Here is a 27,039-nt window from a genome sequence, read left to right as displayed (position 1 = left end):
ATTCCAAATTTGATTGCAGGATACTCTTCATTTGATCTTAGTGATCCCTTAGAGGTTGTCTTTAGCGTCTCCCCACAGTACACACATTCTCTGACTTACCTCTTTTATTCCCATGCTACCTACATGGTGATAAGTTAGAAATTTTGATCTCAGCTTAGCATAGATATCTTCTTGTGAGGCATTGACCTATATAATCCAATAGAAATCTCTTTCAGAATATTCCACTGGGAATTTAACACATCCCTGATTAGCTTTTCTCTTTTCCTCCACCACCACCCGCGAGGTTTTTCACTTCCTTCTCTATTCTCTACCTATAAACAGCACCACAATCAATTCAATCACTCAGGCCCTAAGCGGGACTGTCACCTCCCACAACCACCTAGTCATTCTTGTATAAATTCTATCTCTAAAATAATATAGAAATATGTTACACTTTGTGTTTCACACCGCCCTAAATAGTCCACTATATGTTTTTTGAATGGATACATAAGTGAATAAATTGGATAGGAAGATAGTAAAGTGCAAGAAATGATGGCACATAGTGCCCTATGTTAATAACTGGAATAGGTTTAATGTTTGTTTTTCAAAGTGCTTTTTCAGAACTTTCAGAGTTTTCTTCATTCATTGTCATGAAAATGGACACCAGTTGACCTTTTCTTGTACGTGCTCGCCTTTCTTCCCCCTCCCTCCCTTCATGCGCATCCTTTTTTCCTTTCTTCTCTTTCTTAAGTCTTGCCTTTCTATCTGGGACCCTCTTAACGCTTCTCTTCTGTGCCTGGCCCAGCACCCTCCCTCGCAGCACGCTGGTCAGCTCCTTTCGCCAGTGCGCGGACTCAACCCCGCCCACGCGGAACCCGAGTCACGAGGCTGCGGGAGGTGAGCGGCTAAGGGGGCGGGGCGGGCCGGGGCTCCGCAGCGCGCGTGGGCGGAGCCGGGAGCACAGGCCACCCGGCTATATCCGCGCCTGCGCGGCGCGGCTACGGGGCCAGTCGGCACGGAGGAGACAAGATGGCGCTGCGGGCAATGCGGGGGATCGTGAACGGGGCCGCACCCGAGCTACCGGTGCCCACCAGTGGGCCTGTGGTGGGATCTCGGGAGCAAGCGCTGGCAGTTAGCCGGAACTACCTTTCCCAGCCTCGCCTCAGTGAGTATCAGACAAAAGACAAGTCCTGTCTTGCTCCTTAGCTCAGTCTCTTGCTTCCATTCACCTGCTTAGCGGGGGAGGGGGCATTTATTTTTCCCTCTCTCATCCCACCTACTCTGACTCATTAGTCTGTCTCTAGAAGGAGATTTGAGTGTATCTGATGTATCTGATGTTTTCGTAAAATAGGTGGGCGGAGGGCAAGAGCATCGACGAGAACTTTTTCCTGGGGTTGGTGGGCTCCTGGCTATAGCCCGCGCTCTCCCAACTTCCCTAGACTGGGGCACACTTGGGCTCTTGCTTCTTGTCTCTAAAGGAAGGCCGCTTCTTGTCACTTCAATCTTAATCATCCCCTAACCTCAATTGGATTTGTAGGGGTCGAGGGAACGCCCCTTCCCATCTCCTCCCACCAGTGTAGATCTTCAGGGCTGGTCAGGAGTTCCTGCCAAAGGAGACTATGTAGTGCCAACGCTGACGTGGTCAGGCCTTTCGTTGATGGTCAGGCCCGCAGCCAGAGGGAGATGTTCTGTGGAGGGGCTGCTTCACAGGAGGACACCTTGGTATCAGAGAAGCTACAGCTGAAAAGTACCCTGCAGGTCATCTACTCTAACCCTCTCATTTTACAGTGGGAAGCTTAAGGTGCTGGGAGGGACAGGACTTGCCAGACTTTAAGCAGTTATTGGCAGAGCAGAAACTAAAATCCCCCCACCTTTTTTTTTTTTAAGTAGGCTCCACGCCCACCGTGGAGCTCAACACGGGGCTTGAACTCACCGAGATCAAGAGTCGCCTGCTCAACCGACTGAGCCAGCAGGCGCCTCTAAAATTCCGTTTAATTCTCGCTGGTCCTTTTTTTTACCATTGTCTCTTCATTTACTGAGGAGTTAAACCTAACACAATTAAGTGCAAGGCTATCCTGGGGAGCCGAGTAGCTTTGGCCATATTATATAGTATTATGTGCAGAATAATATCATATGCATGTTTAAGTGTTGTGATTATAAAAAAAACCCAAAAACCTGCCTTAATAAATGAGGTTTTAAGTGGACTACCCAGTAGTTCCAAAAGAAATGCCTTTTTTGATTACTAAACAATACAGTTGTGTAGCACCAGATCTCTTCACAGCTTCCTTCGGAATTGGGGATGAGCCCTGGAAATAGACTCTTTTTAAAACTTGGGAAAGCTGATGTTTCCCCAGGTGGTGAGACTATGTTTGCGCTGGTTAGTTGCCAGAATGCCTGTTTGTGGGTGGCTTATTGGTTAAAAAGAATTTCAGATGAAGGGTTTCGGTCTAGCCGCCCTCCAGTCTGACTAATCCCATCCTGATCTGTCACTAGGTCATATGACAGCACTGCAGTGTGAGGAAGAAGGAAAACACAGTTGATTCCAGTGGTTTGCTGAGATGTGCTTTTTACAGTGGGAATTATCTGAATTATCTGAGATTGCCTATTGGAGGTTTATATAAGCTGAAGTAAATGTTTCAGGAAATTAACAGATTCTATAGATTTTGACAATTTTATACCTAACAATTTACATTCTCTTTTATGAATTGCATTTGCATGCTTTGCTTTGCTTTGGGTAGACAGACATTATTGGTGCTTCTAGGAAAAGATTATAAGATTATAAGGGTGCAGTAGTCAGTTTCCATACAATTATTCGTTCTATGTCAATTCGAAGAGTATTAACTGAAATAATTGTTTCAAAAGTACTCCATGATTGTTAACCCTTAAGGGAGATGAGTATGCTTTTTCAGTATTCTTTGTGTGCTTAGCCAGTGGCTAAAGAATTCCAGATGAGATTCCTCCTGACAAAGTGGTTGCAATATAATGCTTAACACTGAACCTCAGGAATCCTTTTTGTATCCTCAGTGCCTAGCACAGTGCTTGACACATAGAAGGTATCTTGTAATTGTTTTATAACTTGCGTTTAAACCCCTTGTTCTAATAGTTTAGTAGATTCTTAATGTGGCTGGAATCAGAGTAGGGAGTTGGGACACTTGGTTGAGTTACTTTTCTGTACCCGGGTTATTCTAAAAAGCAGAAATGATACCATACTTAGACTAACAGCTAACTACATTTGAATATCATCCTTTTCTTATATTGCCACATTCTTGATTCTAGCCCCACAGTTTTAATTGCCTCTGAATAAATACTGATTAACCTCTTAATTTTTCTAAAGATTGATTATACCATCTTAGATGGTATGTTATTGTAGTTATTTAATGTGTGCTTTTGAATGAAGGAATGGACTGTTAATATTGGCAGTACTGCTGTACAAATTGGATCCTGTTTTAAAACAACTTCACGAAACTGGGTCTTTTAACAAGAAATAGAAAATGAGATACGTAGCCTTAAAGTTATCTTGAGCACTTTAGTTGAATTTCTAAATTCACAAGGAAAGAAAACTTAATTGTTGTTTAAACTTTGAGCAAAGTTCAGTAATACATACTGAACTTTTTGACACTGAACATTTTGAATTAGATAATTTCCATTGTTCTTGAGACCTTAGATTAGAACTGACCTTAAGTTTCTTATTTCATAAAGCAGAGGTAGCCTCAATGAAAAGTAAACTAAAGGAATCATAGGCCTACTTTTTCTAGAACCTCTCCCTCATTGCCCACCTGTCAGGGTGTGGGTCTCTACTGTTCTTGCACAATAGAAGATGATTGCCGGGGGAGGTTTTTGTTTTGCTAATAAGGTGGAGGCTAGAGTACTGGATCTCTTGTGCAATGACTGTCTACTTTTCTCTCTGAAAATTTCACAATCATTAAGTGGTGTTACTAGTGTTGAACAATCTCATATCCTGCAGGAGGAAGAGAATGTCATCTGACAAAACATGTGCTGCTTAAAACTTTTGTAGATTTTAGTTTTGAAATATTACTCCATAAATATTTATTGCCTGCTTGATAGTTCAGAATCAGAGATGTAACTTTTTGGTTGTAAGATATGTTCACCATGTAATGTAAACATGTGTCAGTGTTGTCAGAAGTTCTGAATATCCCCTGCGGATCTAACTTCTCATTCATTTGGAAATTTTCATAAGAAGAGTGTTCATTATTTTGGTAAATAGCAATGTTTATATAACTTGTGAATGGGTTTTGACTTTTTAGAAGAGCAGCTTAATGTCTTTGGCAGCCTTTCTTGAAACTTCTCTCTGCTTTGGGCTGTTAATGATAATGGTGAGGAAGGCTGGATAAATAACTGTTTAGAGTTAAATGGTGTTTGATATTTTCTTTGCTTGTATTTTTTTAAATAATTTTATTATCATGGAAGAGAGCTATAGTTCCTATACAAACTGTCTTCTAGTGCCTGTTTGTAATCCAAATATTAGGGACTCTGTCATCTATATTTTTAAATTATATTGGAGACTAAGTTCAGAAATATTATAAGGTCATAGAATACCAAACTTAGAATTAGGGGTAGGGGGGAAGCCAAACAAACAAAAAACCAGTTCTAAGTCTGGTTCTCCCCTTGAGTAATACATTTCTCAGAGCCTTAGTTTCTTTAAGTGTCGAGTGGGTATATCAGCCTTGCCTACCTCCCAGCATTTTGTGAGCCTGAAATGAGGTAACCTATCTGAAGACATTCTGTGTAAGTGTGAAGCACTCACCAAATGTAAAGTCTGGTGATATTTTTATTTGGGTTTGGGTTTGGGTTATAACATTTATTAATTCAGTTTGTATATGTCAGTTTAATTTAAAGCAAGCATGTTGCTTAAGCTCTGATTTGTATCCGAAGTAGTCTCCTTGCATTTTTGTGTGTGTGTTTTGCAGTGAGGGGAAACTGCTGAAGTAAGCAGTAGTAATTAGATTCTCCTTTTTTCTGCTTAAAAACTCTTCCAGTGGCTCTACTCCCATTAGAGAAAGATTGTTTAGCAGTAGTACAAAATGTAGACACAAGGGAAATACTGTCCAGTGCATTGAATAGTAAAAATAGCTTACTTTTTTATAGCTAAAGTTGCAGACTCGTGAAATTATTTTGAGTAGTATAGCTGCGTAAGTCTTGCAAATAATTACAAGAATGTACCAGGCCACAAAAAATAACCAGTTCAGTTTTGGAATTTGAGCTGCAGTACAGAGTTAAAAGAACAAGTGACTTTGGAGCCAGACTATGCAAGTTCAGATCCTTGGGCAAGTTACTTGATTTCTGAGTGTCATTTTTCTCTTCTAAAACTTGGAATATTAGTTAACTCATAGATCTTTTATGGAGATTAAGTGAGAATTCCTGACAAGTACTTATTAAATGTATATTGGTAGTGTAGGTATTAATCAGTTAGTTTGAATGGTTATTTATAGGCTTTTTAAAGGCTATATACATTGCAAATTTAGAGACTGTTTTTGATGAAGTAGAATCTTAATAAAAGTCAGCTTGATTCACTGTTTCCCACAAAAACAATGACTAGTGTTTCTTTTTCTTGGTCATGCTTTTGTGACTGGCAAAACTTAATAATTTTAAATGAGCTTGAATTTAAACATGAGATTCTGAGGCATCTTTGTTGTAGAGGTTAAAGTTAAAGGAGGTGAAAATCATGGTGGAAAAAGTAGAGAGAATTTTCAGAACCTGAAGGATTTTGTTGGTTACATTTTATTCAGAACAGTTGCTTCTAAATCTCAAAACTAGATCCTCTCCCCAACCTCACCAGCCATACCCTCCTCCTATCCCTGACTGTTTTAAGTGAAGGTTTTGAGATGTTGTTTCTATATTTTTAAAAACTGGGTTCTAAGAAAACATGTTTCAAATGTAGCTCCTTCTGCATTTCTACGGAGCAATTTTAGAAAGTGATTGAAAAATTGAATGTTTGAACACAGTAAAAATGAGAACAACAAATTTTTTAGGGGTAGGAATTATTTTTAAGAGTGTTAGTTTATTTTCATACAATGGGGAAGATTTTCATAAAAATAAGTGTGACAGCTGAGGTTTTTCTATAAAGGGAACAAATGATTAATTCTTTTACATTACCATCCATTCAGGTAACTTAAGTCTTTAAATTTGTGACTTGCCTTTTATTATCTAAGGTTAAAAAAGTCATTTGGGAGTCTCTTTTGAGATAATTACAATTACAGATATTCAGGCAAATATTTGGTATCAGGTTTAAATGTCCTATGAGTATGAATGACAAGTAAGTGCCCCTGATGGTGCTTTCCTGCTCACAGCATTTGTACCAGGGCGCTTGCTTCCTGTTTTTAAGTTCTTAAGCCCCTTGAGTGGACAGATTAGATATATTAAATGGTTTCCTCATTCTTGGGGGTCTACATTTGTGCCAGAAATGTCTGTCCCAAGACCTCACAAGAAATCAAGCAAGTGAAAAAAATCTCAATTAGTTGACAGTTTCTTACAATGTATTCAATGCCTTGTAGTAAGTTTTCTTCATTTATTTTTTTTCAGCTGTTCTGATTATGGAATTTAGTTAATTCTGACATTAGAATTACAGTCTCCTGAGCGTTCTGTTTTATACCTAATTACCATTACATTTGACATGTTTGTAGGTGTGGTAGGGTTGCAGGATATCTCCTTTCTAAAATGAAGGATTTGAGTAGAGCCTTATAGATTGGTAGTTTATTCCTAGAGAATAATTTGCAGTAGAAAATAGAAGCCTCTAAACTGACAGTAACATTTGACTTTTTTTTTTTAAGGATCTTATTTGACCTCTGGCCTTTCATTCCATTGCCCACTCCCCTCTTCTGAAAGCTCTTTTCCCTGTAGTTTTTATGACATCATTTAATTATGGCTTTTTACCTCACAGATGACAGTTTCTCAGATTTCCTTTGTGAGTCTTGTCACTTGTGCTTAAAGTTCTTGAGGCTTTCCTTTCCCTTATCTACTTTGCTAAGTGCCACCTCTTCTTTAAAACATTTCCTTTTCTCTTCTAGGTAAGAACTACTGCTAGGTTTTTCCTCTGCTCCCATAAACCCTCTGTACACCTCTGTTACAGCCCTTAACTCTTCCCCCTTCTCCATATAAAACTGGGAACTCTTGAAAGGACTCTGCCCCTGTGTGCCTTCTTTGTTTTTGTATTCTGGGTCCTTAAAACAAAGTGACTTATAGTAAGAATGCAAAATGTTAAAAAATAATAATAATAATGCAAAATGTTTTTGGTTGGATGAAGGTGGATAATGAAAAGTTGTACAGGCACAGGTATATTTTATAAATTCAATTAAATTTTGTAACTGTTTGAGTGCTCCATATTATAATAGGTGCCGTAGAGAGAGGAGCTTTTTGGTAATACTACAGAGGTAATTGTAGGTTGTTGTCCTGTTTGACTAAAGGTGATTCTTCTGTTTTTTTCTAGCATACAAGACAGTATCAGGAGTCAATGGTCCACTAGTGATCTTAGATCATGTTAAGGTAATACCACTGTGATCATTTAACCATTTATGTAAAAACATGGCATTAAATCCTGTTCAATACACTTTAAATCTTAAGTTATGATTTTTAACCCACTTTTTGGTCTGAGTGTCAGTGCTATATAGGGGATGAGTTTTTTTTTTTTTTTTTTTTAAGATTTTATTTGACAGAGAGAGACACAGCGAGAGAGGGAACACAAGCAGGGGGAGTGAGAGAGGGAGAAGCAGGCTTCCCATGGAGCAGGGAGCCCGATGTGGGCCTCGATCCCAGGAGGCTGGGATCACGACCTGAGCTGAAGGCAGACGCTTAACGACTGAGCCACTCAGGCGCCCAGGGGACGAGTTTTATTTATTTATTTATTTATTATTTTTTTAAAGATTTTATTTATTTGTTTGACAGAGAGAGACACAGTGAGAGAGGGAACACAAGCAAGGGGACTGGGAGAGGGAGAAGCAGGCCTCCTGCCGAGCAGGAAGCCCGATGCGGGGCTCGATCCCAGAACCCTGGGATCATGACCTGAGCTGAAGGCAGATGCTTAACGACTGAGCCACCCAGGTGCCCCGGGGACGAGTTTTAAATCAAAAGTCAGAAGACTGGATTCCAGTAGTGATCAACTATGGATTCTGTTAGAATAGCTCATCTGCAAAATTAAAAAAAAAAAAAAAAAAAAATTTTTTTTTTTTTTTTGGTCAATCCTACCTTATAGGTTTACTGAGGAAAAACAATAATATATGAGTGTGTTTTATAACCTGTAGGTTATTGTATAGCTATATGGTATCCTATGGTTCTTGTCATAGACTTCCATGTGTTATAATTATTTGTTAATAGTATTTGTCTTTTTTTACTAAATTTTAAGGTCTTTGAGTGAATAAACAAAGTTACTTTTATCTTTGAGGGCCTGACACTGGTATTCAAGTAACAAATAAACAAGAACAGATTATCTCGACAGTGATTAAAACCCTAAACCTATCTCTAAACCCTAAACCTAAAGCAAAGAACAGTTTTTAGTTTGTTGTGAGGATCTTTAGTTATATATTGGTTTTTTAGCCACACCTATACATAAGAATTATAAACACTATTACTGTTATCATAGAAAAAGTGACACAGAATATAGACCATAACTGAATACCCTAGGGAAAGCCTCCTACCTGAGCTCTATGATCAAAATATCTTCAGAGAAAATAATTTATATGGTATGCTCTCTAGAACAGTAATTATATACTGGTTGGTGTTGGGGTGGTTTAGGGGAAAGGCACACAATTACTAGTTTGTTGAGAAAAGTAATGATGGAAATATGTTTGGCATGTGACCCCTCTGGAAGCAGAAAATAAATTGAAAAACATTTCACAAAACAAAGGGCAAAATGCATTGTCTTTTCAGTTTTATATATAAATAAATATATTTATATATATATATAAATATAATAAATATTATATTTTTATGCATGACAAGGTACCTATACAAATTAACCTCAGGATTAAACGTAACAAATTTACCTCCGGCCAGTCTCATACTAGTCTACAGTTTGATTCAAAGTCTCAATATAGTGCACTCAGTTTGTACAAGGTTTAGGCAGGTGCCCATTAAATGTCTTGTGAAAGAGGGGAGCCTACACATTTTTGAGGAAAAGATAGGAAGCTTTCTTTGTTTTTGTTTTTGTTTTTTTTATCCTTTTATTTTTTTCCTATAGTCTTTATTAGATAACATTTTGGGCTCACATTTAAAAACATGAAACTTTTTTGTTAGTAACTGTGTTACTGAAAACAATATTTGTGGGGTTTTTTGTTTTTTTTTTAAGATTTTATTTACTTGAGAGGGAAGAGGGAGAGAGAGCATGAGCAGGGGGAGGGGCAGAGGGAGAGGGACAAGCAGAGCCCAACACAGGGCTCAATTCCAGGACCCTGAGATCATGACCTGAGCTGAAGTCAACATTTAACTGACTGAGTCACCCAGGTGCCCCCAAAATATTCACGTTTCAATTATGTTAAGCACTGAGCTCAGAGCAGAAGATATGATGGGGAACAGTGGGTCCTCCCCCAGTGGAGCATCACGAAGGGAAGAAGCAAATATAATGCAGATAAACACATACCTATTTAGTAAGTGCTATGAAGGCTAAGTTGGGGTGCTATGAGAGTCAGTAAGGAGAAGGACTTTAGAAAACATCTTTGAGGAAGTAACTTTAAGAGTGTTAAAAAAGTTTCATTGAATGTTTGCTTGGGGTAGAGCTCCAGCTGAGGAAAAACTGGTAAATAAATTATATGTAGTTGTAGGAATGGTTTTATAACACCAGATTTAGAGTGTCTTTTTAACTTAAAGGATGAAGGAATAGATGATCTTACACAAATTGTGTCAGAATAGAAGATGGAGACTGCTACTCAATTCTTGTTATGAAATTGGCTTATCTTTTTTTTTTTTTTTAAGATTTTATTTATTTGTCAGAGAGAGAGAGTGAGCACAAGCAGGGCAAGTGGCAGGCAGAGGGAGAAGCAGGCTCCCTGCTGAGCAAGGAGCCTGATGCAGGACTCGATCCCAGGACCCTGGGATCATGACCTGAGCCGAAGGCAGACGCTTAACCGACTGAGCCACCCTGTCGTCCCTGAAATTGGCATATTTTTAATTTCCAAACCAGACAAAGGGTGGTACTAGAAAAAAAGAACGACAGTTATCCTCACTTATAAGCATAGATTCAAAAGCTCTTAATAAAAGCATGCTCATGTATTGGAAATTAGCAAAAATAATTATGTAAAAAATCAGTAGAATTATGACAAAGTAGAATTTATCCCAGTAATACAAAGATGATTTGATGTTAGGAAATATATCAGTAACTTAGCTTTAATTCAGCTCATTCATAGATTAAACTAGAAAGAGCTTATGGTCTTCTCGATAAATAAATAGTATCTGATAAAGTTACTCATTTCTTAAAAAAAAAAGAAAGAAAAGGTCTCTTGTAAATAAAGAGTAGTAGAACAAACTTTTAACCTCTTAAAAGATAGCCACCATAACCTATAGCAAACAGCATACTTAAGAAGAGACTGGTAACATTCTCATTTAAATCAGAAACAAGAGGAGGATGCATAGTTGTTACCACCACTCTCCATCTTTGTACTTAGAACCTAACCAGTGCTGTGGGAAAAAAGAAATAAGGGTATAAAGGTATTAGAAGGGAAAAGGCACAGCTGTCATCATTTCTTGGTGATACAATTAACTAAGACTCAAGTCATTCAGTGGGCAAACTATTAGAAACAATGATGTAACACAGAGTTGCTGGATACAAGAATCAGTCTACAGAAATCAGGAGTATTGTATATGCCAGAATTCATTATTTACAGAAAACCATAAAACTTTGTTGAAAGACATAAAGAAAGACTTAAAATAAATGGAGATTCCATGTTCGTGAATGAAAAGACTCAGAGTGGTAAATACATTGGTTCCACCAGGCAACAGAATCAGTGAGAGATAGAGAATTAAGGTTAAAGATTTGGTGCAGGCAGAGCAATTGTATCAGTGGAGCAAAATTAAGCACCCTGAAACCATTTCTTGTCACACTGGGTATGTGACTTGGTAAATGGTAAAAGCAGCATTACAAGTCAATAGGGGACATGTTGTGCTGCTTGGCAAGTATTATTGGGGGGTAATTGGCTTTCTATACGAAAAAGAATGAAAAGGAGAAAAATAAAACTGCATACCACAAACAAAGCCAGTTGGATTAAAGGCCTAAACCTGAAGAACCTATTAGAAGACAAAATAGAAAACCGTTTGTATGCATTTAAATTAGAAGGTTTTCCTAAACAAGATACAAAAGGCACAAATCATAAAGGAAGATAAGTCATTTTATTACTTAAAAAGTTTTGAAACTTCTGTGTGATAAGATACCATAAACAAAATTAAAAGGCAAGATACAGAGTGGAAGCGCATATTTACAAAAGGGTTAATATCCAGAATCTATAAAGCTCCTACACATTTAAGAAAAAGCAGATCCATTTGAAAAGTGAAGAAGAGATATAAGCCAGTCATAGGTAATTAAGTCTGAATTGTCAGTGAACATGAAAAGCTGTTTAGTATTAGAAATATTAGGAAAATACAAGTTGAAAAGATGTTATTTTTACCTTAACAAAATGGCAAAAATTAAAGTTCAGTAATGTAAGATTGGCATAGTTGTAGGGAAAAGATGATTTTGTATACTGCTAGGGAGATTGTAAATTAATACAGTTCCTTTGCAGAGTAATTTGAAAATTTATAGAATGGGCACAGCCTGTATGTAGCCCATGACTTGGTAACTTGGTAACCTATACCTTAGGGAAAACACTTGGCCCAAGGAGCCGCATGCAAGAATGCTTTTGTAGGGGCGCCTGGGTGGCTCAGTCGTTAAGCGTCTGCCTTTGGCTCAGGTCATGATCCCAGGGTCCTGGGATCGAGCCCCGCATCAGGCTCTCTGCTCGGCGGGAAGCCTGCTTCTCCCTCTCCCACGCCCCCTGCTTGTGTTCCCTCTTTCGCTGTGTTTCTCTCTGTCAAATAAATAAAATCTTTAAAAAAAAAAAAAAGAATGCTTTTGTAGCATGTTTATAATAGTGTAGATTTGGAACAACCTTGAACTCCACTGTTAGAGAACTACTTAAATAAAATGTGTCATTTGATTTTAACTACATTTGTTTTATTTTAACATTAATTCTAAGATGCCCATTGGTTCACATGTTACCATCTCCATAATCAAGAGTTTTACAATCAGTGGTGCACCATATTTTAATTGTGAGATACTTTTCTTTACATTACTCAAAGTAGGGATGTGCTTTTCAATAGATTATGTTGATAAAATGAGGTAAATAGTACCATAACAGATCTGAAACATAAGCTCAAGTGAAGAAAATGAAAAGTTGCAGGATGATATATTTAGTATGTTGCCATTTATGTAAATAAAACACTAAAATCTATTTTTGGAAACCTGCATTTTAAAATAGTAAAAGTGGAAGAGGAATATATATTTGGTTAGGAGAATTTGAGGGGGGCGCATTTATGTTATTATAATAGTGATTATTGTATTTTTAATTGGCATTTTATCCCCCTCCCCACCAAGCATACAGGTGAGTACACACACAGCCCAGAAGCAGACATCAGTTCTGAGTAGTGGGAATGTGGTTATTGTAAGTTTTGTGCCTTTATTTAGTCTCAAAGTTTAAAACCTATACACAGGAGAAAAAATTGCTGTTTTATGGATTTAAGACCTTTCTCTCTACCTTATGCTGTGTTTACCAAATTATATGCGCCAGTCTAAGTGTTGTTTTTTTTTTTTTTTTAAAGATTTTATTTATTTATTTGACAGAGAGACACAGCGAGAGAGGGAACACAAGCAGGGGGAGTGGGAGAGGGAGAAGCAGGCCTCCCGCTGAGCGGAGAGCCCGATGCGGGGCTCGATCCCAGGACCCTGGGATCATGACCTGAGCCGAAGGCAGACGCTTAACGACTGAGCCACCCAGGTGCCCCCAGTCTAAGTGTTTTAAGGACGTAGACTACCTGAGGATGTTACAAACTCTCAGTATATACCTGTGTGGTTTGGGGAGGTGGGGGACGCTTTACGTGCATACGTGCTATGATAGAGATCGAGCGTATAGGGTAATTTGGGGAGCTTTTAAATATCAGTTATTGACCCTTTATTTTTTCTGGTATAGTTTCCCAGATATGCTGAGATTGTCCACTTGACATTACCAGATGGCACGAAGAGAAGTGGGCAAGTTCTAGAAGTTAGTGGTTCTAAAGCAGTGGTTCAGGTAAGCATCACTTTCAAAACCTGGCCAGTTGAACAAAAATAAGGAACACTTCTTGTCTTTTCTAGAGATCATTGAGTAAGTCTCTCTTTAGAGATTGATTACTGGCTGTGGGGAGAAAAAAATTATTTTTTCTTGTTGTCTTGCCAAATGTTAGCCATCTATATACATTCTAGTCCAGTAGCTCCACTGCTCCACTGGTAAATGGCTTTTTTTTTTTTTTTTTTTTTTAACAAAGCAGATAATCACATGGAAGGAGAGAGATGAAGGGCAGAATTTATAACTTATGGGATGAAACCAAAACAAGATCTGAGTCTGTTTCTTTAAATTGTCTCTTATAATACCTAGTTTTTAATGTTACCAATTATGGGAAATGCCAGTTTTCTCAAATAACATGTTCCCTTAAAAAGTAATCTAGAGCAAGGGTCAGCAGGATTTCTGTAAAGGACTAGATAGTAAATTTCTTAGGCTTTGTGGGGCCACCTAAGGCCTCTGATGCATATTCTCCTTCCTTTCTTTTCCTTTTTTTTTTTTCTTAAACCCTTTAAAAATGTAAAAAACATTCTTAGCTTGGTGGAGTTAAACTAGAGTCATGATCCTTGATCTAGGGGTTGGCAGGTTGGTTCATCACCATGGACATTTCTTTGTTCATTATATTGAAAATAGTATTTTATTTTATATGGGCTGAACAGACAGAAATAGTACTTAAGTACTTATGATCTAAATTCCTTTTGCCTTTCTGATTACTTCCCTTTCTCACTAGGTATTTGAAGGGACATCAGGTATAGATGCCAAGAAAACGTCCTGTGAGTTTACTGGGGATATTCTCCGAACACCAGTGTCCGAGGATATGCTTGGTAAATGGATGTTGTTATGCATTTAGGGCAGAGATCTGTTTTCTTTTAAACATTTTTCCATGGAGTCTTTCTTAAAAATTACCTATTTGAGTCATAGTCCACTCTGTACTATCTTGTTACTGTTTTACAGGTCGGGTCTTCAATGGATCAGGAAAACCCATTGACAGAGGTCCTGTTGTACTGGCTGAAGACTTCCTTGACATCATGGGTAGGATGATAAATGGGTTTCTGTGTTTTGAAGAAAATAGCCTCTGTTTTATATCTTTGTCAAGTAGTGATTTTTGTGATATTATAAGTAGATAACCAATGCGGTCCATATTAATTGCTTTATTATTTAATAAACAGAAATCATCTTAAAATTTTATGTAAAATATTTTAAGATATTATAAAATATCACTATGGTATATATGAAATGTAAATAGCTTTGCATGTAAATGGCTTCTAAATTAGGATTTTTCTCTTATTTGCTATACCTTTATTTCATTTTAGGAACTTGTTCTGCTATCATATTTTGTGAGGCTACAAAAGACTAATGGGAAAGCTTCTTAAACAGTTTCAGATTTTAAAAAATAACTGATTTTTTAAGAGAAAAAAGTCTTAATGTCTTAAAATTTTCTCTTTTGGAAATGCATTAGGCCAGCCAATCAATCCTCAGTGTCGAATCTATCCAGAGGAGATGATTCAAACTGGCATTTCGGCCATAGATGGCATGAACAGTATTGCTCGGGGGCAGAAAATTCCAATCTTCTCTGCTGCTGGCTTACCACACAATGAGGTGAGAGCTAGGATCTGTTTGGTGTGAAATTTAACAAGGGAGAATTTCTAAATGCTTCAATGTTAATAAGAAGCCAAATAAAAGGTTTTCAACAATACTCACTTGTACCCAGTACCCATTTCAACAGTACTCAATGTTATTGTTTATATACTCCAACTACATTGAATCTTTATCCAAGCCATGTCTGTCTTCTTGCTTACTCTTACAAATCTTTACAAAAAGTACAAAGTAGCTTTTTTGGGGAAAGTCCTTTAGAACATCATTTCATTTATGTAATTGCAATTCCAAAAAGTTTAGGATAAATGGTATTTTGTTGTAGAAATGTTATTTTAAATTTCAGCTCAGTTCTTTTGTACTTCTTATCAGATTGCAGCTCAAATCTGTCGCCAGGCTGGTTTGGTAAAGAAATCCAAAGATGTAGTGGACTACAGTGAGGAAAATTTTGCAATTGTATTTGCTGCTATGGGCGTAAGTATAATTTTTTTCTATTTTGGTATGACATATAAGATTGTTTATTTTATTAGAACAATGCAGAAAACAACACATACATCATTGGATTTATTTCTAGGCAGAGAAGTTGTAACTTGGCATTTTGGGTAAACTCAGGATTAAAATTCAACATTTGGGGCGCCTGGGTGGCTCAGTCGTTAAGCGTCTGCCTTCGGCTCAGGTCATGATTCCAAGTCCTGGGATCGAGTCCTGCATCGGGCTCCCTGCTCCGCGGGAAGCCCGCTTCTCCCTCTCCCACTCGCCCTGCTTGTATTCCCTCTCTCGCTGTGTCTCTCTCTGTCAAATAAATAAATAAAATCTTTAAAAAAAATAATAATAATAAATAAATAAATAAAATTCAACATTTGACTGCACAGTTTAAGAATAATTTTCTTTATGCCCAAAGCAGGCTGTTTACTCTGTTGGCTTTTGTGAAACTTTGGGGGTGCTTGAAACTTCAAAAGAAGGAACAGTGTAGATCCATAGATTAGCCTTCATCAGAAATACTGAGAATTTTTCTTCTCCCAGCACTGATAAAGTCATTGCTATTTAGGTAAACATGGAAACTGCCCGGTTCTTCAAATCTGACTTTGAAGAAAATGGCTCAATGGACAATGTCTGCCTCTTTTTGAACTTAGCTAATGACCCAACGTAAGTAAATAGAGCTATTTCTTTCTGTTCACTCAGGCTTTAGACCAAAAATGTTACCTAAGACAAGGGAAGTGAAATGTTACAGTGAAGGCAACATGGGGCTAGGAATGGGAGAGCTGTGTTTAATTAAATTCAGCTCTACTTCTTGCTGGTTACTTGGCTTTGGGCAAATCACATAGGCTCTGAAGTTCAGTTTTCTCTTTGAGAAAATACAACAAATAATACTTGTCCTGTACTGTCATTGTGCATTTTAAATGAGATGATACGTATAAATTACCCAGACCATACTCAGTAAGAAATCTAGCCACTCCCTTGTTTCTTCCCTCCCTCCCTTCCTCCCTGTTTTTCTCTCAATTTTGAGAGGTATATAGTCCTGAGAAATTATGGGCCCATTGCTAAAATAATCTAACTTTGTAGCATTAAGTAATTCTTATGAAAAAACATGACTGCTTACTTAACTTATTCTAAAGTAATAATTGCTTTTTTATTTATTAAAATAAATTTATTTACTTAAAACTTAAATAAATTTTCTCTATTTATTTACAACTTTTGAAGGGGCACTATCATTTCCAGAATCATGTTGTTTTGTCTTTGGCCTTTTTATTGGAGTAACAAAGGATTTAATGTTCCATTTCAGTATTGAGCGAATTATCACTCCTCGCTTGGCTCTAACTACAGCCGAATTTCTGGCCTATCAGTGTGAGAAACATGTATTGGTTATCCTAACAGACATGAGTTCTTATGCTGAAGCACTTCGAGAGGTAACTTTATTCTCAAAATGGGTCACTTTTCAGAGTTATTATGTCTGTTTACAAGTGTTCATTTTTCTTTAATCATGTTTTTTTTAAGCTTCACCACTCATGTATTGGTAGTAGAATACCTTAATTAATCGAAAAGGAAAACAAAACTTTTTTTCTGTCAACCTAGTTGAAATGATTATAGGATGAGATTTAAATTATTAGCTTAGTTACCATACTATCACATCTCTCTGCATTGAAGACTTGATTCTAAAAGGCAGCAAATGATGCAAGCTCTTTGTTCAGTTACTCTCCCAGGATGTTCTGTCTTTGTCCAGATTGTCAATTTTTAACCCTTTTCAGAATTTCATTTTTAATAATGTTAGTATTTAAATATATGAAGAGCATACTCTGACAGTACCCTTTTTAGAACTTTTTCTTTCAGAAAACATGGTGTTTATTTAGGAACAGTGTTAAGGTTCTAGCAGGTACCACCCAGAAGTTTGGGGTATTCATTCTAATACAAGTTACTGAAATCTTGAGTAAGTTACTCTTTTAAACATGTAAGAAGGGGAAAAAAGACTTCTGAAGGGCCATGCTATATGAATATCTAGCTTCTTAAAAATCCCTGACATCCCTCACCATATCTCACTCTGCTGCAGTGTTTTTTCAGGGAAGGACTTTTTTTTCCATCCATCACAGACCAGTAGTTTTCTAAAGTAAATTAAAATGAGTTATTAGCATATTTTAAAGAAGATACACAATTTACAAGCCTGGGATTTTTTTTTTCTGGTAGGTTCAACGGACATAAAATTATTCTGTCAGATTGCCATTAGAGTTTTTAAATGCTTATCCTACTTTGTGTTATCTCATTGCCCATTAATAAAAGTTGGTCTGCAGACCACACTTTGAGTAACACTGCTATAGCATACTCTTTTGGAGGTGCCAAAGTAGCACCTAAAAGTTGGGCTTAATGCTTTAAGGTTCTTGGTGATTGTAGATTAATGTTATATATTAATGTTTTATATAATATAATTTACATATTATATATAATATATAATTAATATAATATAACATAATATAAATTATAACTATTCTTACTTTGCACAATGAATGGACTCCTGGCTCTGTGATCTTGGGAAATTATTTAACTGACCCTTGATCCCAACTGTAATTGGGGTTAACAACATTACCTTCTTCATAGGATTGTTGTGAGGATTAAATTAAATATGTAAACTGCATCAAATGATTCCTGGGATGTATTTCCTTCCCTTTTGACCTTTTTACGTAAATATGGCTTACATAAATATGGCAAGATTCATGGCATGAAATAGATCTTGTGAACTAAGAATGTTGTCTTAGTTTTAAAATAACTTCCTTTGATTTATAAAATTGCAAGCAGATTTTTTTTCTAATAAGCTAATTAAAGATTCGCATTATGGTGATATGATTGTAGCAAAAAGCTTTTGGTCCCCAATTGTCAACATTTTTGTTGCAGAATAATCTGAACTTGTGTTGCTAGACTTTTAAATCGTCTTCCAGAGACAGTATTTAAAAGTAAAATTATAAAACTTTGTAAATGGGTATGTTCAAGGAAACGTATTCTAAGCTTTATTTTTCATATTCTGGTATGTGACATTCTTCTCCTTGATTTTACTGTCAGGTTTCAGCAGCCAGGGAAGAGGTTCCTGGTCGACGAGGTTTCCCAGGTTACATGTATACAGATTTAGCCACAATATATGAACGTGCTGGTCGAGTGGAAGGTAGAAATGGCTCCATTACTCAAATCCCTATTCTCACTATGCCTAATGATGGTAAGTTTTTGGTCTTTGGATTATAGCAGACGTAATCATTGTAAGGACTTGATTCTGAGAACATCTTACCTTTTTGAGTTGAAACTCTTTTTTTTTTCCCCAAGTTTTTACTAAAATTCCAGCCAGTTAACATACAGTATAATATTAGTTGCAGGTGTAGAATTTAGTGATTCATCACTTACAGTACCTGGTGCTCATCACAAGTGCATTCCTTAATCCCCATCACCTATTTTACCCATCCCCCCACCCACCTCCCTTCCAGCAACCCTCAGTTTCTTCTCTGTAGTTAAGAGTCTGTTTCTTGGTTTGCCTTTTCCCCTATGTTCATTTGTTTTGGAGTTGAAATTCTTTTGAGGGTTTATCCTTTAAGAGTTTACCTTAACTAGGTGATTTGTATCTAAATGAAATTTTTCATTTGTAAACTGCCCATAATAATCATCCTTTTGTAGAAGAAAAACAATTTTCTTTGTAATTAGAATTTTCAGTTTTCATTTATTAGGTTACTATTGAGTGTCTGCTATTTGTGGAACACTGATCTAGATATAAGGAAATTCTTTTTTTTTTTTTAATTCACTCTCTAATGTAAGTTACTCGATCTTTTGGATTGAGTTGGGTATTTTTTATGTACATGCACCAATAAGTTAAGGTAGCTTAAGTGCCAAATGAAGAGCACAAATAGTAAATGCCGCAGGACTTTCAGGACAGAGTGATCACCAGAGGCTGGTTAAAAATGACTCTGTTTTACTTTGCATGTGAAAGCACACACACAGTACAGTACCTGTTTGAGTGTATGCTTGGGGGTGAAAAAGTCAGTAGTCCTCTTCTATTACTGCTTTTTTGTCCTGATCTCAGTGTTTAAAAAGCTGTTTTACAAGGTATTTTCAGAAATAGTAATAACTCACTGTAATTGAGCACTGTTTTCAGTGCTTTATAAATACTACCTCATTTGATCCTCATAGCAACTTTGAGGTAAATGCTCTACTCTGAGTCACAGGGAGGTAATCTACTGAGGTTAAGAAGTGATAGTTTTAGAACCCAGACAGTCTGAATTCATAATTCACACTGTACTGTCTCTGACATGAAAATGTTTTGTTCCAAGAAAGTACCTATAAAATTACTTTATGTAATTTAACCAACTTAGAAACCTCTTGCTTTGTAGAACTTTCTTGGTGCCGCCTGCATAGTGGTGTTTTGCTTATCTAACATTCTTGTACTTGCTTATGAACTAAGAAGTTCTCTCAGTGTATGTTAAATTGGCAAACCTCTGCCAGGGAACTTTGTGTTTAAAATGGAGTTTTATTGGGCGCCTGGGTGGCTCAGTTGGTTAAGCGACTGCCTTTGGCTCAGGTCACGATCCTGGAATCCCAGGATCGAGTCCCGCATCGGGCTCCCTGCTCAGCAGGGAGTCTGCTTCTCCCTCTGACCCTCCCCCCGTCTCATGCTCTCTCTCTCTATCTCATTCTCTCTCTCAAATAAATAAAATCTTTAAAAAAATAAAATAAAATAAAATGGAGTTTTATTTATATTTTGGGGGGAAATAACTAGGAGAAATGGTAATTTTTCTGAATGCAGCTAATTTACCTTATGTGCCAATACATGTCTAACTGTGCTGCAACTCAGTAAATGAAACCATCCAATATGATAATCGCCAGCTACATTTGGCTATTTAAGTTCTAAAGTTCATTAAAATTAGATAAAATTTGAAATAAAGTTTTCAGTTACAATAGCCACATTTCAGATTCTCAATAGCCACATTTGGCTGGTGGGCTACCATATTGGACAGCACAGATACAGAACTTTTCTGTTATCACAAAAAATTACTTTAAAGAGCACTGTCTTATATAATTCTATAGGTAATGCACACTGACTTCCTGTGATTTGTTTATATGATATGGACACTTTAACTAATGTCAGATGTCTTCCTCTGGTAGATATCACTCACCCCATCCCTGACTTGACTGGATATATTACAGAGGGGCAGATCTACGTGGACAGACAGCTGCACAATAGACAGGTATTTGACATTTAAGCAATGGTGTAAAGCTTACACATCTACTCTTCAGTTACTCTTTAGTGATTAGTGACTTTGACTTTGCTCTTAGGAATTATTAGAAAATATCAGCTTGTTTTTCATATGGTTATATAATTGTCATCTCTGTATATCAAGATCCTGTTGTGAGTAAGAGTGCCAGTATTTAAGTTTCCACTTTTCTTTATTGTGCCTTAAAATGGAGTCAGTGGTCTCAAAGAATTTTTTGGGATATTCTATTCCATAATAATATCTACCAATCTCATTAGTAATACAAAAATATGTTTTTTCTATTTTTTTTGCTGATGTATAATTGACATATTAGCTTTAGGTGTACAAAGTAATGATTTTATACTGATACATATTGCAGAATGATCACTGTAAGTCCAGTTAACATCCATCAATACACATAATTACAAAATACTTTTTCCTTATGATGAGAACTTTTAAATCCACTCACCTAGCCACTTTCAAATATGCAATACAGTATTATACATACTATAGTCACCATGCTCTGGATTATATCTTTATGACTTAATTCATTTTGTAACTGGAGGTTTGTACATTTTGACCCCCTTCACCCATTTTGCCCAGCCCCCATCTCAGGCAGCCACCTGTCTACTCTATCCATAAACTCACGGGTTTTTAGTATTTTAGGTTCCACATAGAAGTGAGATCATAATAGTATTTATCTTTTTCTATGTAACTTAATGTCACTTAGGATAATCCCCTCAAGGCGCACCCATGTCGGTAAATGACAAGATACCTTTTTTTTTAAATGACTGAATAACCAAAAAAAGATGGTTCTGTAACAGATGCCGGCTTCTAATATCAGCTTTTAGGAGGAAATACTTACTTACTGTTAATCTTTTTACTTGGTTTGTGATATATGAGCCAGAGCTCAGAGGCTGTTTAGATTTGATACTCCAGGCAAATGTTGAAAATCTAGTTTTTCAGTATCATCTTGTACTGTTTTTTGCAGACTTCACTTTCTGAGTTTGATACCCAAAAGAAATACTATGCCATGAAGTCTCACTTCATTTTCTAACTAGGAGAAGATATTAGAACTCCTCTAGGAAATAAATAGAAGCTTTATGTAATTTAAGGGATAATAATGAGTTTCAAAATGCTTCTTTACTACTGGTAAATCTTGAATTTTGTACTTAAATGTATTTTTTCTCTCATGTTCTATGTAAGATTTACCCGCCTATTAATGTGCTGCCCTCATTATCACGGTTAATGAAGTCTGCTATTGGAGAAGGTATGACCAGAAAGGATCATGCCGATGTATCTAACCAGCTGGTATGTATATCCTCTCAAGGATGGTGTTTAAAGAAATGACCACCTTTCTTGGTCCATTCTTTTTGCTGTCTTACACCTCTTATCTTTCTCCCATATCATTGTACTTATCCCCCATCCAAGTAGAATTTTAGTATAGGTTACATGTGGAAGATACAGTCATTCATTAGAACCAAACCCAGTCTTCTTTTTTTAATAAGGATAGATGCTGATAAACAAGATTAAAAATCATTTGCTTGAAACCCACATCTAATGCTATACAAGATAGTTTCTAAATTAAAAACAAACAAGCCATAAGGCCATTTTAGGTTTTTATTAGTAACCATAATAATAATTACAGAATATTCCTAAAAAGATACTTGAATTTCTTACTTAAGAAATTAAGCAATCATCAGAACACTCAGAGATACAGCTTTATATATTCTATGAAATCCTTGATTTCCGTAGCTTTTTTGTTTTTAGATTTTATTTACTTATTTGACAGAGAGAGCCAGAGAGCACGAGCGGCAGGGTGGGGCAGAGGGAGAGGGAGAAGCAGGCTCCCCACTGAGCAGGGAGCCCAATGCGGGGCTTGATCCCAGGATCTCGGGATCACGACCTTAGCCAAAGGCATACTCTTAACCAACTGAGCCACCCAGATGCCCCATAATCCTTAGTTTCTGTAGTTGTATGAGATTGTACACCAAGCACAAATAAAGAAGAGTACCTTTGACCTTAAAGTAAAAAAGGTAAATCTACTCCTACTGCAAATATTTTTCTTGAACTTCGAGATGGATTTGTCTGTGGTATGAGTTCTGACTTCCAAATGCTCTATAAAATGCAAGCTCATTAACATATTGAGGAAGTATATTTTTTAGTGTTAGTAGTGCCTGTGGACTGCATGCCTGAAGTCTCCTTTCTCAATGAGACTACTTTATAATAAAATCTGATAATTTCATAGGAACTTCATGTGAATTTTGTTTGTAAATAATGTGAAATTCCTTCTGTGGTCTCTTACGAAGATAGATACAGAAATACTCTTAATTTATAGCCCAGATTACTTTTAACATTTATAAAATCTTACCTGTGTTCATATAAATTTTTTTTTTCTCCTTAGTATGCATGTTATGCTATTGGTAAGGATGTACAAGCCATGAAAGCCGTTGTTGGAGAAGAAGCCCTAACCTCAGATGATCTTCTTTACTTGGAATTTCTGCAGAAGTTTGAGAGGAACTTCATTGCTCAGGGTAAGATGACTGTTTTCTTACAAACATAATTTTGAAGACTGCTTTCCCAATCTGAGAGAATTTACATTGATCTGTACATGATTTTCCTTCTGATTAGAGAAGAGGTTCTTCCAGCTGCCTGTCATGTCTTTTTGCCATTAGCCCTCTGGCTCCTTCCTCTCTGCCTTCAAGTCCGTTATCCATTTAGCTCCCATCTGAGTTTTTCCCTTCCTTACACCTGGCCTTCTGCTCTGCCGCCTCCATTGCCGGTTCTCCCCCCTCCTCACCTCTCTGCAATGATCTTCTCATGCTTTGGGAGTTTGGGGCTTTTGTGATTCACTTAATTTCATCTCCTTTTCTGATTTTGTATCTTCCTGCTCCTTCATTGTTTATGTTCTTAAAGGCCTAGCTCCCTGTTCTTTCTGTGCTTCCCCTTCCTCCCCCAGCTTTGACTTTGACTAAATTGCTGTGTATGACCCTTATCCTTTTTCTGAAGCTCTAAATCCCACATTAACAACTAGGATACTTTTGTTTATGCTGCCATCTCCTCAGGCTCAGCATGGTCAGAACCCGAAGTTTTTTTTTTAAGCTGACCACCTGCCTAGCAATTCCCTTTTCAGTATGTCTACCTCTTGCATGAGCATTGTCTTACTTAGCCCAAGCTCAGTAATTGAGCATTATTTATAACTTTATTCATTTATTCTCCAGTGACCAAATATTTACCAATTTCTATTGTTCTTATTTAGAATATCCTATTCTGGTTTCATTTCTATTACAGTACCTTGGTCCAGTGTTTCTCAAATTTTAATATGTTTTTGAATCAACAGGAGATCTTGTTAAATTGTAGGTTCTGATTCGGTAGAACTGGATGGGGCCAGAGATTCTTCATCTGGACAGGTTCTTGGATGATGTGGAAAACTACTGATCTCTGACCAACTTTGAGTCTTAAGGCCTAGTCCAAACCCTTGTCCCATCATCTTGGTCATTAGTGCCAGCTTTTTCACCACTCTTTCCGACTCCCTATATCTCTCTGATATTTGCCAGAATAAATTTATTCCTAATTGTATTGATTGTCCCTCTAGTAAAAAGGCTGTAACGGTTTTCATTACATAGCCCATGTTCAATTTTCGAGCTGTTTTGGTTGGTCTCTCCCTTGCCACTATTTCTGACCTCAGTGGTACTCAACACAGATATGTTAACTTTGGAATAATGCATCACGCACACTACACTCTTCTATTTATCTGATGCATTTCTTACTAACACCAAACCCCCCAAAATAATGTATAATTCTTTTTAATGCAGAACCATAATACCTTAAAAAGATAAAAAATGAAGTTCTTCTGGTGGAGAATATAACCCAGAACTCCAGCCACTCTGATTCCTTAGTTAAGAAATCAAATTTTATTTGCAGGATAAGAATGACTCTACTAGTAAAAATAATTAGTAACAACTTTGGAAAACAACTGACCTATTCAAGGTGTTCAGTTGACATTTAAGGTTTTCTAAGTGTCTATACTACCCTCCCTCACATTCATCCTCTGTTGCTGGAAAACCGCATTTCTCAGTAATCCATAGACAAAACACTGGGTCTAGTTTCCATTGCTCCAGGTATTTAGATCCTACCCAGTTGTCCACAGAGTTGTCCCACACATGCTAGATTGCCCAGTGCCTCTAGCCTGCAGGCCTCTCCCTTTTTTCTGATTCCTGATGGTATTTACTCTCTGTACCCTCACTTACACATTCGGTTGCATCCAGTGTTAGGAGACCTAACTGCTTTGTGTGTGTCTCTCTCTCTTTTTTTTGGTAATACTTGATGCTCACAGTAGTCATATAGTGAAATAAATAATAACACTGAAAAGTTGGAAGTAGTTTGCCTTTACTCATTGGACTTCAATTTTTTCTAAGGTCCTTATGAAAACCGCACTGTCTATGAGACTTTGGACATTGGCTGGCAACTGCTCCGAATCTTCCCCAAAGAAATGCTGAAGAGGATCCCTCAGAGCACCCTAAGTGAATTTTACCCTCGAGACTCTGCAAAGCATTAGCTGCTACTTCATCGCTGGCTCGATACACTTGTGAAATACTGGTTCTGTTTTCTTTATTCCTTTTGCACTCCCCCATTCCCCCATCTTTGTGTTGAAGTTTACCTTGTTACCCTGTAATTAAAAACAAAGACTAGGTAACATTGTGCCAGTGTTGCAATGTTTTAAACTTCTAACAGACTTTAAAATATCCCCTGTTGAGAAAACCTGGATCATCAGTGCTCTTTTTACAGTAGCTGCAGGGATGGAGGTGAAGTTTTCCTACAGATGTATGTGTTTGTACATAGTGGTGTAGTTAGTTGCCTAATAATGTCTTCATTATATGGGTCTCCTCGACCTTCCCTCTCAGCCCCCTCAAGAGTATCACTGTCTGAAGTTACAATGCTTTGAGCTCCAGTTTGGAGCCAGGATCAAGTCTAAAAGAAGCCTCCTCTCTGAAGAGCCGGGGGCCTCTTCGCTGCACATTTGTTTTTGGATTGTTGCTGTGCCCATGGGTTTGTGCTGCTGCTTCACGCAGCTGGTTCTTCCTGTCCACCTGCTCTGTCCTGTAATGACTAGATTGGAAAAGGAGTTTTCCTTTTTCTCTTTAGTCCTTACGAGTCGGGACTCCTGTGTCTTACTGTCCCCCCCGCCCGGGTAACACAGAGTCCTGTAGCTTTCGCACAGCTGGTTTTGATTTGACAGTAGTGAGATGCCTTGTCTTGATGATCCTTACTGGGTTTCCCTGCATCCCTGCAGAGGAATCATAATTAAAATAACTAATAGAACTGTTGCTTGGAAGGGGGGGTATGATAAAAGAGGAGAGAAAAACCCATATCCATTCTACATTCTGACATGCTAACAGTGGTTTCAGCTTCTGAAGTGTTGACCAGATGCTGAGGGCAAGGTGGGGAGGAGAAAGCTCTTGTGTGTATGGGTATTTTAAACTCTGTTAGAGAGCAGCCTTTGGAAGATCCCCTATTTGATCCCGTTTTCTGACCCCTCTCTGCCTTTTCAGGGTAATCTTGTGGCACAAGTGATAGCATTTAAAAGCTTTCGGCTTTTAATTCTCGCTCCTTCTTGCTGTGAGTCCTGCACTGTCTTCTGTGCACTTCTGCCACGTCTACTGTTCGGTCTCTTTGTGTTCTTTGTTACTTGGTGCAATAGCAACTTCTCTGTGCATTCCATCTTTCCAGTTGTGTAAAGTAGGGGGGGTGGGGGGGAGTCAGCATGATTATATTTTAATGTAGAAAATGTGACATCTGGATATAAAATGAAAATAAATGTTAAATTAAATGGAAGTTACCTAAAGTGACTCTGTATCTTCTAATCAGAAAAGCAATATCAACAAATGAATATATAATATATAATAACACACTTCTTTGATTTACAAGTTTTGAACATCATACCCAGTGTTGTGAACCAGCCCCCTGAGTTACAGGGACATGGCCCAATTTTTATATCCTTCTGTCTTCAGGTTGCCCTTTCTACCCCTTCGAGCGCTTTCCACAGTAATAGATCTTCCAACATACTGTATTTTTTCCAAGCTTGAGAGTTACTACGGGTGTTGTATAGCATTCTTTGTTTCAAACCTATCTGCAATGAATGATAGAGGATGATAAATAGAAAAAGAAGTACATACTGAAGCAAGCCGAAACTTGCTTCAAATAAAATCTTAGATGTCCAGGATATAAAGAAAACATGCTGGGTTAAGGACGAGGGTGTGGCATCACGGAGAACTTCCAGTTCTCTCCCCTCTTCAATTCAAGGCAACTTTTTGGAGATGTAGAGCAAGAGGCTCAAACAAGAACTAGGTAGACCTGTGTTCTAGTTCTGGTTCTGCCAGTAACTGTAGGACCCTGTTTAGTCTTTTAACAAATTTGAGTCTGTTCGCCTAGATTCCTTTTAAGGTTATTAGAAGTAC

The 27,039-nt window shown here is 37.4% G+C and overlaps 1 protein-coding gene across 1 annotated transcript; it reads left to right on the top strand.

Moving 5' to 3' along the window:
* Positions 1–921: 921 nt before the first annotated feature.
* Positions 922–25,527, top strand: ATP6V1B2 (ATPase H+ transporting V1 subunit B2). The gene is made up of 14 exons (XM_045879968.3): positions 922–1,144; positions 7,424–7,479; positions 13,143–13,241; positions 14,002–14,095; positions 14,226–14,303; positions 14,731–14,870; positions 15,237–15,338; positions 15,913–16,010; positions 16,648–16,771; positions 18,411–18,561; positions 20,493–20,575; positions 21,788–21,892; positions 22,986–23,115; positions 25,000–25,527. Exons 1-14 carry the CDS (start codon positions 1,009–1,011, stop codon positions 25,137–25,139), a joined length of 1,536 nt encoding a protein of 511 aa, XP_045735924.1. The 5' UTR covers positions 922–1,008; the 3' UTR covers positions 25,140–25,527.
* Positions 25,528–27,039: the final 1,512 nt, after the last annotated feature.

The sequence above is a fragment of the Mirounga angustirostris genome, unplaced genomic scaffold (assembly GCF_029215605.1).
Source record: "Mirounga angustirostris isolate CCGP_5_RB_7025 unplaced genomic scaffold, mMirAng1.0.hap1 SCAF_2, whole genome shotgun sequence".
Taxonomy (NCBI): Eukaryota; Metazoa; Chordata; class Mammalia; order Carnivora; family Phocidae; genus Mirounga; species Mirounga angustirostris.
The sequence above is the reverse complement of the archived record's forward strand: the minus strand, read 5'-3'. Positions and strand labels throughout refer to the sequence as shown.

Bases quoted from the DNA above. Each gene is read 5' to 3' on its own strand.
- ATP6V1B2 (XM_045879968.3), top strand. From the start codon at position 1,009: ATGGCGCTGCGGGCAATGCGGGGGATCGTGAACGGGGCCGCACCCGAG. The intron at 1,145-7,423 runs GTGAGTATCAGA...GTTTTTTTCTAG, and splicing joins CCTTTCCCAGCCTCGCCTCA to CATACAAGACAGTATCAGGA. The intron at 20,576-21,787 runs GTATTTGACATT...GTTCTATGTAAG, and splicing joins GACAGCTGCACAATAGACAG to ATTTACCCGCCTATTAATGT.